Source organism: Mizuhopecten yessoensis, unplaced genomic scaffold (assembly GCF_002113885.1).
Source record: "Mizuhopecten yessoensis strain PY_sf001 unplaced genomic scaffold, ASM211388v2 scaffold11125, whole genome shotgun sequence".
In the NCBI taxonomy this organism is placed as follows: domain Eukaryota; kingdom Metazoa; phylum Mollusca; class Bivalvia; order Pectinida; family Pectinidae; genus Mizuhopecten; species Mizuhopecten yessoensis.
The window spans coordinates 50034-68301 of record NW_018408892.1 but is presented as its reverse complement, the minus strand read 5'-3'; the positions used below and the strand labels follow the sequence as shown (position 1 = coordinate 68301).

At 36.2% G+C, this 18268-nt stretch overlaps 1 protein-coding gene across 2 annotated transcripts in view; it reads left to right on the top strand.

The window, feature by feature from the left end:
* The window catches only part of LOC110466214 (exocyst complex component 1-like), a 35928-nt gene extending 18141 nt beyond the window's left edge, over positions 1-17787 (top strand). Inside the window, exons 14-25 of one of the 2 annotated variants that reach the window (XM_021522593.1) lie at positions 911-1018; positions 2057-2115; positions 4286-4345; positions 8214-8318; positions 10904-11030; positions 11648-11731; positions 13012-13168; positions 13470-13490; positions 14174-14298; positions 15080-15202; positions 16041-16112; positions 17201-17787. In XM_021522593.1, the coding sequence (XP_021378268.1) occupies positions 911-1018; positions 2057-2115; positions 4286-4345; positions 8214-8318; positions 10904-11030; positions 11648-11731; positions 13012-13168; positions 13470-13490; positions 14174-14298; positions 15080-15202; positions 16041-16112; positions 17201-17353 (1194 nt within the window). In that variant the 3' untranslated portion in view covers positions 17354-17787. The remainder of the gene's footprint in view (positions 1-910; positions 1019-2056; positions 2116-4285; positions 4346-8213; positions 8319-10903; positions 11031-11647; positions 11732-13011; positions 13169-13469; positions 13491-14173; positions 14299-15079; positions 15203-16040; positions 16113-17200) is intronic. The other variant, XM_021522594.1, reaches the window with a different exon arrangement.
* Positions 17788-18268: the final 481 nt, after the last annotated feature.

Sequence of the window (18268 nt, the reverse complement as noted above, 5' to 3'; positions counted from 1 at the left end):
CTCATCCTCGATATCCAGGGGTTATGCTCACTTTCGCTCTCTGCACCCCTGGAATATGTCATAGTAAAATTGAAGGCACGAAGATAGCTGTGTGATTGGTCTCAGGTAAAAAAACCTGACCAAGCTCTAGGCTGATATGTACTTGTCCTTTAAAAGATTACAAAGGAGCAACACCAACTTCAAAGCCTGTCAATTTTTACTGTTACGTGACCGCGAGATTCTTTTGATGTACATCAAAGGATAAACTATAAGAAACACATTATTGATCTATTAAGAGGTAAGATGTAAAATTACCAAGCAGTTTGAAATTTAAGATTGAGAATCTAACCACTTTACTACTATGTACAGACCTTGAAAGTTATTTTCCTATTAGATTTATATTACGTATTACCTTTTAGTTTATAAAATCAAAAAGACATTTATATGTTGTTGGACATTTTCAGAGAATTCAGTAATGTCAGAAATTATTGTTTTAGGTCAAGCTGCAGCAAAGTGTTAACGAAGCAAATATCATAACCAGTAGCATAACAGATGAGCTCTTAGCTTTTAATCAACAGGTTCGGAGATCAAAATCTGCATGGAGGATATGATTTTGTGAAAAACGATATTGTGCATGTAATGTAATGGATATGCTTCTTTCACATACATTGTATATCTCTCAGCTGTTGTTCATGAGCAGACAACTCTCAAGTCAGAAAAAATGCCGAACTATTTTGTACTTTCTTCCTTGGAGATATGCAATGTAGAGCACTGTGACTCTAAGTTACAAGATTGTACAATTTTGCAGCTAATTACAAGTCTTAAATTGGAATTGACAGTAAAAAACTTTTGAAGAAAGGAGCTGCATAAAATGTTAAAAGTAATGCACAGATTTTTCGATAATTCATCAAAGCTTGTGTTCATTGTGTAGGTGCTAGACAAGGTGTTCAGCGAACTGGAACCGTTCTGTCTGGCGGAACAGGACTTCTGTGTCCGATTCTTTCACCTTGTGGCTGAATCACAAAAAGGAGAGAAAGAGGTTTGTATCACAATAATTAATTTAGAATTAGTTATACAACAGTATTGTATCAGATTCTATTGATGGAACATCCAAATAAGTTTTGAATCAAAACACATTAAGGATCCCTGTACCACTGCCAAAGACTATAACTAAGTGTTGGAAACTGTTTTTACTGGCATGACTAAATTAAAGCTATGACTGATGAGATTCGAACCCTGGACTTAAGATTGTTATACTGTTGCACTAACTAATTTAGCTACCTGCTGCTTAAAGCTGACAGTGCAAGTTAAGAAGTATCCAATTTAGGTTTAAAAACGAAACTTTTATTTCATTTTTTTTGCTGGGTTCAAGATCTTTCCCCATTGATAATCTCTTCGAGCTATTGTATCTGAGGAAGCAGCGACATTTTAGTTTTGTTTTGTTTTGTTTAAACAATATTTATTACTTAAACTCATTTACAATACAATACAATCACATAAATTGAAAGGATCTGGCGACAAGATATAAAATCTTATATTAGGCCATCTCGCTGGGTATATAAAGCAGATCACTTGTCAAACTGGATATCATTCTACAACTGAATTGTCTTGCGATTCAAACCACCATGCACCCTGATCGGCAACCAATATAAAAAAGCAAACGCATTAACCTAAAGACATTGAAACACTGCCAAGCTGGTTGTTACATATGGGTGGCACATTCTCGGAAATTGTGTATCCAAAATAAAAGATACATTACATTTGATTTTTGATATCGGTTGGAAGTTCCTGTATACACTGTAAGAAAAACCACAATACAGTGGGACAGGGATCCTTAATATCTCCAGATGTTTTAGTGCACTGTGGGAGAGAAAAATAGTCGCAGTATTTAGTAGCATGAAAATAATGTTTTTCAATAAAGGCAGACTGTATTGAGGTTATAGGTATTGATTTGTTGCTTTAACTTTTAGTATTGGTGCTCACTAAAAGAAATGCATGTCATGAAATGTTTGTTGTGATAAATTCTCATGTTCTGACAAAATATGTTAGTTCTATATATTTGAATTTGAACGAATAGGAAGAAGATAAGGAAGGTGGAGACATCTGGCAACCCCGTAAGCCTGTTCAGTCGGTCGAGTAAGTATGTCGGCAACAAACCGTCAAACATTACTAAACTGTCCTCTAACTGTGTAAATGTTGACTGTCACTCTACTGTTGTATAACGGAAGCTTTCGCACTGAATGTGTAACGTAATATTAACTCTCACTCAGACTCTACATTTCAACTCATTTTCACCCCTGAAGACACATTTGAACTCTTCCAATTCAATGGTTTGAATAGTTCATAATGAAATTTCAGGGGTGAATTATATGAGTTAAGATAAAAGTAGATGTTTTGTATGCTACTTCAGTCATGAATGTTACCGCTGGTACCTTATGTATTTGTTTCACTTAAAATAAAATTAAAATTAAAATTAATTTCAAATACATGTGTTTATACAGAGGTGTGACAATAATTCTGTTATGACATTAATAATCATATCACAATTTGGACTTTATAGACCTGTTGCCTAATTTGACTTCAAGATGTCATTTGTAACTTGATAATGAGAGAGAAAATATCATGAGGTCTTTTCTAGAATATATGCATGAATTCTTGATTAGGTAACATTAAAGGATCTTTAAATAAACCAATTCATCTTCGGATTTTCATGGTTATCTTCCTTTCTCTCATCATATGAAGTTCATAAAAATTATATAGGAAAATCGTATGTGAGTATATATCCAAAGATGGATCACTGGAGTAAACCTGTTTCATGAACATGTTGTAGTACCTCATCAAGACTGCTAGTGGTAGATAATTAAAAAAAAAATCATTTAAAATTTTGAATTAGTTGTGCCTGGGTGCGGCCAGATTGGATGGATACAAATACATAATAACCGCCTGAAAATTCCATTTACTAGTAATTGTTTGCTTGATTAAGTGAACATGGTTATTTTTAATGTATGATGACCATCTTCTTTGATAATGTTCTGGCAAGCTGAGCTGTTAACCATATCTTTAACTTCAAAACTATTATTTCTGAGATATATGTGGTAGCTAGCTGACATTTTCATTGTTTCTTACCTTCGAGACTTAGTTAGAGCTAGTTGACATGTTCACTTTATATTTAAATTTGAAAACAAATATCAGATTCTATCAGTATATGTATTTGAATGAAGCATATTGAATTTTGTAAAACACAGAGATAATGCATGTTATAAAACTATAAAGGCACACAACTGTTCTGCAGGTCTAGGCCTCATCTATATCTATCACATGTTTTATAACATGTTCTCATCTGGGTCAATTACATGTTCAATAAATAAGGCTGCATCTGGGTCTATCAAATGTTTATATAATCATGGCGACATCACGCCATGGGTCTATTACATTGAATGGCATGTTTAAAATGTTCATGCCAGTATGAACGCAAATCTTTTACATCCATAGCAGGCTTCATATTTAATATGGATATAACCAATTTGTGTTCATACTCAAATGAAATGCATTTCTGCTGGTAATGTTCATATAGTGGGTGGCAGCGCAAATGTAAATATACTTGTATGTGTTAAATAAACATGGCCTCATCTGGGTCTCTCACTTGGTTATTAAACTCGGGCTCATCTAGGTCTATAAAATTGTTATATAAACACGGCCACATCTGGGTCTATTACATGGATAATCAATATGCTGTTATCTGTTACAGTTAAACTCAACTGTTCTATGTGAAATTCTGTACTTAATATGCTTGGGTACTAAAGCGTCTATTTTAAAATATAAAGGCAGAGAAATTTTGCATCTTACGAAGAATATAAGATTATTCCAGGTTACAGCAGTTACTCAAAGACCTCAAAGACCCTATGAAGATGGTCATATATCTTGTTATAAGATTAAAACAAACTTTTCATGTACCATAGTTTCTAAGATACCTAATATGTATTAATTGAAATTTGTTATTAAAAGATTTCAACTGCTTATGATGTGGGAGGAAAAGAAACAAACCAAAAAATGAAAAAAATATTCATGTAACATTTAAGTCATTTATCATTTCAACTAACAAATTGGAAAATTGGAAAAATTGAGTTTCGGATGTTAAACATTAAATTCAAAGTCTCGAAAAGATCTATCATTACAAGTTTAAGATACTGTTGTTTTAATGTATATGTTCAATTGTAGAAGATTTTGGTGAGACTGTAGGATGAATTACATTAATTCTACGCTCGACTTACATTTATCTTGTATAAATGGCTTTGACTCCTTGTAGGAATTACTATATGGAAAATTTAGGGGAGGGTCTTTTTCAAAGACGTGTCTCAACTCAAATGTAAGTGTGTTCTGTGTGTGAGACTAAAGGCTTTGACAAGCACCGCAACCACCTGCAGGTATCGCCTCTGCATCTTCTACACTCAAACGCCGTGACCTTCAGGCAGAGGCACTTCTATACAAAGCATTACATGACAATGCTGTCACCTTCTCCTCGTCCAGAAACTGTAATGAACTTCGACAGACTTGTGCATTATTGTTGATGATCGGGTGAAGGTGATCAGATAAAATCTGTGTATGAATAAATGCTTTCAAGCTTTCAGTAGGAGGTTTTATGTAGAATAGATGCAACAGACACTTCTGTGATTAATCTGTGATGCTTATATACAAGTTTTCACTGGGAAGCTTATTCTCTAGACTCGCTTCTGAATCTTTTACTTCTAATATCTTTCATTAACGTTATCGCATCTAAATTACAGTGTGTCTCTGCCTGGTCCCATCACACAAACCATACCCTACCATATATATATATGTCTGTTGTTCCTTTATTTTCTGTTCTGTTTGTCTGTCTGTACCTTTATCTGAATGCTGCAGGGTTGAAATGTATAACTGTGCATGGTCGTGGCACTGATGTATAATTATATATTATAGTCAATGGTTGAAAGAAGGACTGTAAATATAATAGCTCCTGATCCATGAAATTTTAATCATGGTAGTCATATTGTTTTTATACGTTATCTTATTGAATTAAAAGAAACCTTATCCAATCTGTTGTAAATTACTCCTTTGGTAGTCTATACAGTACACTTACACGACGGATGTCATGTCATTAAATTGCAGCCCTTTACACCGTCATCATGTATTTCAACTTGTATTGCTATCCCACATCCTTAAGTTATTAAATTAAAATTCCCCATGATCATTGACCAGCCTAAAATATCTTCCTATTGCCATCCCACACATACATGTGCATATTTGTTTTATATCTACACATCACCTTGCCCAACAGTAAATTATATGCTATGGTACAGTGTCTGTTTGTCTATCAACTTTTTATCAGAATTATGCATACAGATTTTGACCAAAGTTAATATGAATAACTTTGTCATATTATTAAGCTATGTTTCAAAATTCAAAATGTCCATTATGGCTTTTGATTGGCTGATACATATTAGCGTATTTCTAATATGGTCCTGAAGTATTTTTGTTATTTTTATGTTGATTGTGAGAGCTCTTATTGTTCTTAAAAAAGAGTTCATTTAAGTAATTCACCCCTGAAGACACATTTGAATTCTTCTAGTTCAAAGGTTGGAATAGTTCATTAAAAAATTTCAGGGGTGAATGAGTAAAAGAGTTTATTTTAAAAAAAATCAGGAGAGTGATACAGGCCTGATAGACCTCTTGATCCAAACACACAATGCAGCTCTTCCTCTATACTCATCCTGTGCCTTATATATAAATGTATAAAATAATATTCCTTTTAGTAAAAATCATAGATATTTAGGACAATGTCTTATTTTTCATTTTGATACACATTGTAAATATGGATGAACATTGTACATAAAATTATGTACATTTAATGCTTGATGATTTTATGTCTTTTCATATGTCTTGTCGCTTATAAGTCCCAAACTGATATTAGTGAAAGGGATTTGGTTTGCAGTCAGTCCATCAGTCTGTCAGTGTACGGCTTTTTTCCCCTGGAGTATATCTCATTTACTCTGTTACCAGGATGTAATATTGCAAATGTTTGTGTGTGAATACTTATGCAAATGGCAGAGTGTCATGCACTGTTACTCAGTCGTGTGCTCCAACTATACACAGAGTTATTGCCCTTTGTTTTATATATCCTTGTCTGAGGATTATATCATATACTCTAATAGCTGCAATTGCCAAATTTTGTATGTGAGAACCCCTTGAGAGGGAAGTTTTGTGTTCTGGAGTCCCACTACACAGAGTTATGGCTTTTTGTTCATTTTTGACAGATTGTTTACAATACTTCGCCCTGTTACTATAATTTACAGTATGTTCCTGTCAGAATAAAAACAAGGATTCAGTGTCAAGTTTGTGTGATGGCACTCATGTTGTTTCAGATGTAGATGATTGAATAAACAACAAACTAAACTTTTAATTTGTTTTGATCCAAACAAAAATATCAACCATTTGAAATTCTCCCATGATAGATTGAATACTGAATATTGTTTGTGAGATTTTCATTTGCTGTTTATTTTTTATTTTTCCATTAACTTTATCTAATTGTGTGTTTATTTCATAGTTTCAGTAAACATGTGAAGACTTGTGTTTGGTGATTGTGTGTGGTGTGGTTATATGGGTGACTTTGGGTGTACACTGTTGTTTATGACCGCCCAATTGTAAACACAAGCGATAAGTCATGAATATTACAGGAACGTAGCTTTTGTGTGTCTCCAACTACGTTGAGTATAGTCATAGGTGGGGTCATTGCTATTGTGAGTCTACAAGCACATTGAGTTTAGTCCCAAGGGGGGAGGGGACATAACTATTGTGAGTCTACAAGTACATTGAGTTTAGTCACAAGGGGGGAGGGGACATAACTATTGTGAGTCTACAAGTACATTGAGTAGAGTCACAAGGGAAGGACATCGCTATTGTGAGTCTACAAGTACAATGAGCATAAACACAAGGGGGGGCATTGCTATTGTGAGTCTTCAAGTACATTGAGTATAGTCACAAGGGAGGTGGGGGCATTGATATTGTGAATGTACAAGTACATTGAGCATATAGTCACAAGGAGGAACATTGCTGTTGTGAGTCTACGTATATGTTGAGTAAAGTCACAAGGGAGCTCAAGGGACATCACTATTGTGAGTCTATAAGTACATTGAGCATAGCCACAAGGGAGGGACATTGCTGTTGTGAGTCTACAAGTACATTGAGTATAGTCACAAGGGAAAGAGGGGGGGGGGGGGCATTGTTATTGTGAGTATCCAAATACACTTAGTGTGGCAACTAGCTGGGGGTGAATGCCATTGTTATAAGAGGTCTCTCAGTAAACTTAATGGGGCAACTGGTTAGGACAGGGTAGGGCAGTTGCTGTTTTGATTGTCCCAATTGCACTTAGTGTAATAACTTGTAATTAGTCTTAAAGTACACTTAGTGTAGACATTACAAGGGAATGGGACATTGTGATTGTTAATCATTAAGTACAGTATAAGTGTGGTCAGTATTGGGTGTAGCATAGTCATTGTTAGTCTCTAAGTTCACTTAGTATAGATATTAGGGAGAGGAACGATATCACCATCGGGTATATGCATGGGTATTGTAGTACATAATTTGGTTTGTCAATTGCTATATATTTTAAAATCAATTTTCATTTCCTTTCATGCAGATGATGGTCCAGTATGTCGTGGTCTACAGTGTTTGATATTGTTTTTGAATTTGAACTTTTCATGTTGTTATTCTATACTCCTGAGCTGTACATTACAAATATTCATGAGTGTATTTATTAACATCGGCTCATTAAAGCAGAAATATAACATCCGGTGAAATAGAAACTCTCTAACATTATGTATTGTCATATGGTCCTAATATATTGATTTCTGTAAATTGTAACATATTTCTGCTTCCTCAAACGTTTCACCATAGATTTTTCCGTTTCGACGTTTAATTGTCAAGCATTTAATTCATCATTTTATTAGAGATACCTTGTTATTTTCATTATGTTTGACCCTTAAGTGTTCAAATGCAAATATGAAAGTTTATAAATAATAAATAGATTGATTTATAAGTGAAAAAGGCTTAGCTATACCTGTTTAGTAAAATGGCAACCATTGGCTGTCTTGTATCTCGGTCTAAGGAAGTAGATGGACATGCTGGGGTTACAGTGCCTGAGAAACCCAGTCATAATGCAGTTAGTCTTTGGTGTGCTGATTGTGTATTGGCTGTTGTAGGCGTCATATTAACGAGGAAGTGCGGGGTATGATGAGGGACCTCTTCCCGTGTCTGGAAACGAACCTGGACGATTTCTTTTCTTACTCGGACAGGATTGATGGGTTGTAAGTACTACCTTATCAATGTGCTACATACAGAACCATTTTAAATTTAAAGTAACTTTATGAGTCACAGATCTTAATTCAAGGGTAATATTATAACTACATTCTGCTGATATATTTGGATCAGTAACTGTAATATATACATATATGCATGTATAACCCCCAAAGTAGAAAAACTGTACAGGTATTCCGTGATGATGTCTAAATCTTAATAAAATAAAATGTCTTTGGACTTGGATAATATGAAGAAGTCTCACTTTCCTGTGGTTAAAATTAGAAATATTTTAATATTGTAAACTATACCAGGTAAATGTTTATTTTTAGGAAATTATTTATTGGAGTTTCTAATTTTGAATATATATCTAGAAATGAAACAGAAATAAAGAAATTCTTTTTCACTTGCAATTTTTTTTAGTTTAGATTTGTCCTGGGGCCTGTTCATTTATGTGGCATAACTGGTTTGTCTGTTTTTAAATGTACCAGTTTCAGATATAAATCCTGGCTGACCTGCAAAAGTTTATGCAGGCCTTGCAAGGCTTTGTCTAGGCTTGCCTGAAAGCAGCATCAAATTACTAGGTCTAACCTTATTTCATAAAAGAAAAACTCTGGTCCAACCGTTTGGATTGTGAAAACGAAAGTGGCCCTGGACACATATATTTATGAGATCTGTGTTACCTTTCTCCCCAGTAACTCTATGTATATGTTGGTGCAGATGGCCCTGGACACATATATTTATGAGATCTGTGTTACCTTTTCTCCCCAGTAACTCTATGTATATGTTGGTGCGGATGGCCCTGGACACATATATTTATGAGATCTGTGTTACCTTTTCTCCCCAGTAACTCTATGTATATGTTGGTGCGGATGGCCCTGGACACATATATTTATGAGATCTGTGTTACCTTTTCTCCCCAGTAACTCTATGTATATGTTGGTGCGGATGGCCCTGGACACATATATTTATGAGATCTGTGTTACCTTTTCTCCCCAGTAACTCTATGTATATGTTGGTGCGGATGGCCCTGGACACATATATTTATGAGATCTGTGTTACCTTTTCTCCCCAGTAACTCTATGTATATGTTGGTGCGGATGGCCCTGGACACATATATTTATGAGATCTGTGTTACCTTTTCTCCCCAGTAACTCTATGTATATGTTGGTGCGGATGGCCCTGGACACATATATTTATGAGATCTGTGTTACCTTTTCTCCCCAGTAACTCTATGTATATGTTGGTGCGGATGGCCCTGGACACATATATTTATGAGATCTGTGTTACCTTTTCTCCCCAGTAACTCTATGTATATGTTGGTGCGGATGGCCCTGGACACATATATTTATGAGATCTGTGTTACCTTTTCTCCCCAGTAACTCTATGTATATGTTGGTGCGGATGGCCCTGGACACATATATTTATGAGATCTGTGTTACCTTTTCTCCCCAGTAACTCTATGTATATGTTGGTGCGGATGGCCCTGGACACATATATTTATGAGATCTGTGTTACCTTTTCTCCCCAGTAACTCTATGTATATGTTGGTGCGGATGGCCCTGGACACATATATTTATGAGATCTGTGTTACCTTTTCTCCCCAGTAACTCTATGTATATGTTGGTGCGGATGGCCCTGGACACATATATTTATGAGATCTGTGTTACCTTTTCTCCCCAGTAACTCTATGTATATGTTGGTGCGGATGGCCCTGGACACATATATTTATGAGATCTGTGTTACCTTTTCTCCCCAGTAACTCTATGTATATGTTGGTGCGGATGGCCCTGGACACATATATTTATGAGATCTGTGTTACCTTTTCTCCCCAGTAACTCTATGTATATGTTGGTGCGGATGGCCCTGGACACATATATTTATGAGATCTGTGTTACCTTTTCTCCCCAGTAACTCTATGTATATGTTGGTGCGGATGGCCCTGGACACATATATTTATGAGATCTGTGTTACCTTTTCTCCCCAGTAACTCTATGTATATGTTGGTGCGGATGGCCCTGGACACATATATTTATGAGATCTGTGTTACCTTTTCTCCCCAGTAACTCTATGTATATGTTGGTGCGGATGGCCCTGGACACATATATTTATGAGATCTGTGTTACCTTTTCTCCCCAGTAACTCTATGTATATGTTGGTGCGGATGGCCCTGGACACATATATTTATGAGATCTGTGTTACCTTTTCTCCCCAGTAACTCTATGTATATGTTGGTGCGGATGGCCCTGGACACATATATTTATGAGATCTGTGTTACCTTTTCTCCCCAGTAACTCTATGTATATGTTGGTGCGGATGGCCCTGGACACATATATTTATGAGATCTGTGTTACCTTTTCTCCCCAGTAACTCTATGTATATGTTGGTGCGGATGGCCCTGGACACACATATATTTATGAGATCTGTGTTACCTTTTCTCCTCAGTAACTCTATGTATATGTTGGTGCGGATGGCCCTGGACACATATATTTATGAGATCTGTGTTACCTTTCTCCTCAGTAACTCTATGTATATGTAGATGTGGATGGCCCTGGACACATATATTTATGAGATCTGTGTTACCTTTTCTCCCCAGTAACTCCATGTATATGTTGGTGCGGATGAGTCAGCACGTGAACAAGGCCCAGAACACCGGCTCCTTCCTCAGTGTCACATTTGCCAGCTGTCTTGTAAAGATCAAACGCAACTTTGATAGATTCATAGTAAGTCATATTCTGTCAAAAATTAAAATCTTTTTTTATATATATGTCATATGAAAAATTTTCAACTGAAAATTGAATTAAACTAAAAAATTATATATACCTTATATGGCATTGTTGATTGAGAAAAATGAATGATTGTCAACAGTGACTGTTTACAAGCTGGTGAGCGTTTTAATTGTTATGCAAGTAATAGTGATATGCACTGTTAAGGCATGCACAGTTGTTTACCAGTATCATTATAACTCATTTACCCCTGGAATTCCATAATGAACTATTCCAACCTTTGAATTGGAAGAGTTCAAATGTGTCTTCAGGGGCGAATGAGTTAAACATAGTTAACTTTTGAAGATCAGCTTTTTCATCCATCTGCATGCCAATAATTATACCTTTATACTTTACCCCCAGAAACTTTCGCCCTGTTTAACTTTTTTCCTTCACAGGTGAAATCTACATTCACCAAGCATTGGTTACTATTTATTGAATACTGTAAAGTGTTAACTAATATCCCTATCATGATAATATAGATCTGCCCTCACTGCAGAGGACAAAAAAGATGAAAGTTTAAATGTGGTGAACAGTTTCCAGCATATGCTTTATCTATTGACTTTGTCTTCCAGCAAAACCAGATTCGTGCTATCCAAGAGTGTCGAGTGGCCAAGAAGACCAAATGTGGCATCATCAGTTTTGTTCATACATTTGAGGTATCACAAGTAACCTAGTACCTTGTATAATTTATACGGATGTTGATGAAAATGAAAAGCTCCTTATTTATGTTCCAAATAGAGCTATACCTTCTGTAATAATTCGGCAAACAAAGATGTTGTGCTGTCACTGGAACAGTCTCAATTTAAATCTTCATTCCAGTTATTGATAAAGTAATGTTGAATTTCAGAAATTTAACCTGAGTGAGATTTGATCCACTAATGGAACATTTTGTAAGGTTCATATTAACATGTAATACAGAAGACATTTTAATGTCAACTTCATTCTTTCATGGTCATGTGCTGTGGGATCGTATTCATTAAACCGTTCTCATACTCAAGCAAGGATTCTACTAGATCTGTGCTTAACTCATTTACCCCCTGAACTTTCATAATGAACTATTCCAACATTTGAATTGGAAGAGTTCAAATGTGTCTTTAGGTGTGAATGAGTTAAACCAACTTTCTTGTTACTTGCTTTAATCATGTCAAACGATCAAAAAGTCACATTTAAATATTAGAAAACAGTATTCGGCTTTAAGTCTCCTCAATTTTTTTTCAAATCATTGACAAAATAAGATTTTATTATTGATTTACACCTGGAACAAGAATTTAGGCTTGAGCAAAAAATCCATACTTGAGCATGAAAACGTTTTCATGAATATGGGCCCTCGATTGATTAAAAATATAGTAAGGAATCTCTGAATTTAAAACATAGTAAAAACTGCCGATTCTGCTGTAATAATTGTCTGTGTAAAAGAAGTGCATGCATTGATTAGGTTGCCTTAAAAGCATCATCTGTAGGGAATTTCCCTTTAGCTCAGCAGTAGAGCATCGGGCTGGAGAGCCAAGGGTCGCGGGTTCGAGCCCCAGCAATGGCACTATCTTTATCTCTGTTCCTCGTCCTATTACAAACTGGTGCCGTTGACCCTCCCCATTCAAGGTAGGAGAACCCTTGATGGGGAGTCGAAGAACCTGGGATGGTGTTGGGTTGGTATTAGAAAAAAGGGGGGAATAGTGTTAAAGAAGTGCATTGATTAGGTTGCCTTACAAGCGTCAGCTGTAGGGAATTTCCCTTAGCTCAGCAGTAGAGCATTGGGCTGGAGAGCCAAGGGTCGCGGGTTCGAGCAAAATTTGAAATAGGTCAGGGTATACAGGACATGTTATTGTAGAAACTAGAAATTCAAACCACATTCCAAGATCAGACATGTATATAAAAGTGGTTAGATAATTGTTATTGATGTGTTTTGTTTACAACCTATTTCTGTGTCGTTGCACAGGACTTTGCTAACCAGGCAGAAAGTATATTTCGTGGATCAGAGAATCGCCATGCCCACCTGGACAAGTCATATGTCACACTTGTTGCAGTTATATTTGAACAGATTGCAAGGATCGCTTCAGAGCATCCCAAGACTCCACGGGAAGTGGTCATGATGGGTAAGTACTGTAAGGCCCAGGGGGAGGTAACTGTCATAAGTTTTATCAGGATGTTGATTCAATCAGCTGGGGCCTGTTTGTTTATATGGAACAACCGGTTTGACTGTTTTTAAATGTAACATTTTCAGGTATAAATCTGTTTATGCAGGCCTTGCTTATAAAATTAATTTTTACAACCTCAATTTGTTAGGCTTTTTTTAAGTATCTTCAATTTACTGATCAACCCAACTGAGTATTATTGGATTACCTGAGGTATGTAAATCAATTGAATTTAAATGTTTTTTATTATTCATTTTTTCAGAAAACTTCCACCACATGTTTTGTAAGTATTATGGTTTATGATAACTTTTGCATAATCTAACATTAATAGTGGTATAAATTCTATAAATTTGCTTTTTGATAACTGGATTGGAGAAATTATTTAGTGTGTCAGTAAAATGGATATATTCAGAATACATGTACATTGTGATGAAAGTCTCAGAGAGTTTTACACTGTTTATCGTAGAAAGCTTCTTAGACAGTATGAATTCCATACCAATTAGCCTGTTGCAAAACAGTGTGTCAGGAACGATAAAAATGGTCATATTACAGTGTTTTTTTATTATGTACATGAAATTCTGACATATCTAATAGTAAGTATAAGGTGTTTTCAAATTCAGATTTAACCTTCATTTGGACAGAAGTGTCTGGTCTCTTGAGTGATAATAAAAGCAAGCGAAACTGATAAATTACGAATATACAACATTTGACATAATACTGTATTTGATTGTCGTGGATTTGAAATTTCTTTTTCTTCATATTAGACTTTTAATTATTAGGCTATTTACCTTTATTCACAAAGTTAATCCTCTGAAAGCACACCTAAATTATTACTGTATGTTCAATGTTAAAATCTGCTACATTCATTTCAGGTTAGAATACTTTGTTAATAAGCTATATTGTTTGACATTTAGTTGATTATACACAGATACAATGTACTAGCGTTACATACTTGTGTTATTGTAGCTGTGCTGTCAGCTCTGAAGATACCCTGTCTGGAGAATGACCGGAAAGAGGCCAAACAGACGTACCAGGACAATCTGTACCAATACACAACTCATCTCCTGGGTAGGCCCATGGAGAAGTTACATGTAAGTATACCCACTGATCAGCAACAAGTAGAGAAACCAAAGATAAGTCCGCAACAGAGCATGTGCAACCCACACAGAAACTACATGTAAGTTCACAACACAGACCCATTGAGATAAAACGGGGTAACCTTAAGCACACAATAGAGGGGCCAATACACAAACAAAGCCCCATGGAGAAGCTTCAGGTAAGTTTACAGCAGAAACCTGTTGTGGAACTACAGTTAAGTAAACGACAAAGACCCATAGAGAAAAATGGGGTAAGTACATAATGCAGTACATATCTGTCCATAGAGAAACAAAATTAATTACACAACAAAGACCCATAGAGAAGCTTCAGGTAAGTTAACAACAAAGACCCATAGAGAAGCTTCAGGTAAGTTAACGACAAAGACCCATAGAGGAACTACATTTAAGTTTAAGACAAAAGACCCATAGAGGAACTACAGTTAAGGTTACAACAAAGACCCATAGAGGAACTACAGTTGAGGTTACAACAAAGACCCATAGAGGAACTACAGTTGAGGTTACAACAAAGACTTCCAGAGAAACTATGGGTAAATACACAAAAGAGACCATAGAGAAATTATAGATAAATACACAGAGACCCATAGAGAAGCTATGGGTTAATACAGAACCAGCAAGAGTCGCATGTAAATACATATAAATGCCAATATGTTACAGTTCGGGTGTTTGCATTTAGCTTTTCTGTATGTACTAGTATGATATTTGGCAACTTTTCCTGACTTGTTTGAAAAGTTTTCATGGGTACACTTTGTTGTAGGTGTTTTTTGACGGCGTACAAAACAGGGTGGCGTCGGGGGTGAAGCCGGAGGAGGTGGGATACCAGCTGGCCTTCAGTAAACAGGAGATGCGCAAGGTCATCAAAGAGTACCCAGGCAAAGAGGTAATAGCATACTAATTAATAATGTCATTAGTTGATATGTATTACTTTTCAGGTGTCATCGTATTGGCCGCTATGTTTGTTCACTGTGTGAAGTCAGGATGTGGAGTCAATGGTGTATTGGATCACTTGCAGCCAGAGGCCAGAGTGTGAAAATTTCTTGTGTGAGGCAACTTGTGGCCAGGGTGTGGGGTAACTTGTGGCCAGGGTGTGAAGTTTCATGAGTGGGGTAACTTGTAGCCAGAGTGTGAACATTTCTTGTATGAAGTAACTTGTGGCCAGCATGTGTGGTTTCAATGTGTGATGTAGCTTTTGGCTAGGGTCATGTCACTCGATGTGAATTTCAATGTGTTTGAACACTTCTAGCCAGGGTGTATGGAGTCAATCTTTGGGGTCACTTGTTACCAAGGTGTGTGGTTTCCATATATGGGATGTCTTTTGGTAAAGGTGTGTAGAGTCATTGTCTTGGATCATTGTTAGGATGTCAACCATGTATGTTATTGAATCTGGTCACTGGGTTGGTTCTGTGTGTGAGGTCACTGTATGAACTCCATGTGTGAGTGGGGAGGGTTACATACAGCCGTGTGTGGGGAGCCTTTGTGTTGTTACTCGTTTATTTTAGTGAAAGCCTTATTCGAGTTAAAATTCTCAATAAACTACATCAAAGATGTTTATTCAGACATAACTGCATTTACTGTAAATTAAGTACTAGCTGTAAGTTTCCGTTGAAACAATTTATCATGTTCAGGGACACACATTTTTTGAGATTTAAAAGGTTTCCTAGAGTTTGTGCTGGATTTATAGTGATGTTAAATATCAAATATCATGTATTCTCATTCAGGTGAAAAAGAGCCTCGAACATTTATATAAAAAAATCGAAAAACAGTTGTGTGAGGAAGAAAACTTGCTGCAGGTAAGTTGTAAAGGATATTTTACTTGTGTCAATACCAAACACGACAGATATTATATGAGTTCCTTGACATTTGCTTTGCATTGTGAAACTGAACACAATTGTGATGTCACTGATATGATTGCGCCAACACTGACTTTAGTGTTCCAAGAAGTTCAAGAGCTGACATTAGGAGCATAATAAGATAACTCAATGAAGTATTACTTTATTAATGTTTAGATATAAACAATGACTGTTTTAGCAAATGGTGTTATGGTCCTTTAACTTTCATTGCTGTTGCGGACAACCGATTGGAGTTGTTTGTTTATGAAATGAGGTCAGACCTAGTAATCTGATGCTACTTTCAGGCGAGCCTTGACAAAGCCTTGCAAGGCCTGCATACACATTTGTAGGTCCGCCAGGGTTTATACCCGAAAATGTTACATTTAAAAACAGACAAACCTGTTGAACCGTATATACGAGAAAGGGGCCCTAATCATGCCCAGCCAGGCCATATTAAGTTTGTCACCAATAGCAATACATGTTATATTATAAGACCTGCATGTCATCATTTGCTTAAACATTTGTTACATAAACATAACCCATCAATGATATCTGTTCTGTAACTCTCTGGTAATGTAGAACACATTGTTTGTGATATCTGTAGCTTTAATTTAATTTTTAAAGTGGTTAAGGCGTATGACATTCTGCTACCACTAGCTGTTCCACCACTGGGTCGCGGGTTCGAGACCTATGTGGGGCAGTCGCCAGGTACTGGCCGTCGGTTTGTGGTTTTCTGCGGGAACTCCAGCTTTCCTCCACCACCAAAACCTGGCACGTCCTTAAATGACCATAGCTGATAATAGGACGTAAAACACAAACAAACCAACAAATTTGAAAGCATTAATTCCTTACCTGTAACACATTGTATGTTTGACCTTTGTTTTCTTTTATACTACACTTCGTGATGATATTTACGATTTTCTTGTAAACTACACATAGTCCAATATATATGCAGTTTTCTACTCTACCTCAGTTTGAATTATGTCGTTTGATGATCTTACCCACCACATGTTTGCCATTTATGTGTAAATATGTACCCCGTATTTCAGGTCACGTGGCTCGCCATGCAGGACGTGTTCATCAGACAGTGTAAATCTCACGAGGACATCATCAACAAGTGTTACCCTGATTCAGGCATATCCCTGGAGTTTACTGTCGGGGACGTCCTACAATACTTTTCGGACATTGCCCAGTCACATTAGGAGTGATGCTGAAATTATTGTTGATGACGCTTTACAATATGACATTCACTATAGTCATATTGGGAATAACACTTGAGTTTCACATTAATGACGTCCTACAAAGCTTCTATGATATTGCTATATCATATTAGGAAAAGTGCTGAACTAATGGTGTTATATTTTCGATTATTTCGCTGGTGTTAAAAATTTGCGGATATTAGTCAAAGCGCGAATATAGCGAAATTAAAACCCCCGCGAAATATAACTGCTATACAGTAATCAAATACTATCTGGTATGAGTAGGAACACAATGATATGTAAAATATCACACTAGAGGGTACAGGTAGATTTAATCATCTTTGGCTTTTCATCAGTAGAATCTCTTAAATGGCCAGGTATTCCGTCTTTGCGTATTGCAGTTATCTTCTCTTGGGAGCAGGTATTTATTGTTACGTCACTTGTTTGTGAGAAAAACGGCATCAATTTTTGAGAAAACGACGTAAATTTCTCACACAGACCAATGACGTAACAATCAATAACTGCTCCCAAGAGAAGATAACTCTGCAATACGCAAAGACGGAATACATACATGTAAGCATTTATTCATATTCTGAATAACAGATATTTTACCTTTAAACACTCTAAGATTAAACAACTGACATTAGATAACTCAGAAAGTGACAGATACTTAAAAGCATCATTTTTGGATAGACAATAAGGGTAGCCCAATTGTCTGAGACTAGTGAAATCTCCAGCTGGACTAGTGGTTCTAAAAACTACCGGTAGTCAGAATTTGATACTGCTTTTCTTGTTAGATATTATTGATCGAATTAGCAGTATTAGCACATGTACAGGGACTAGTAAAATTTGCAGACTAACCCAATGGACTAGTGGTATTCAAAACAAATTCTAGCCCTGCTCTTAAGCAAACATATA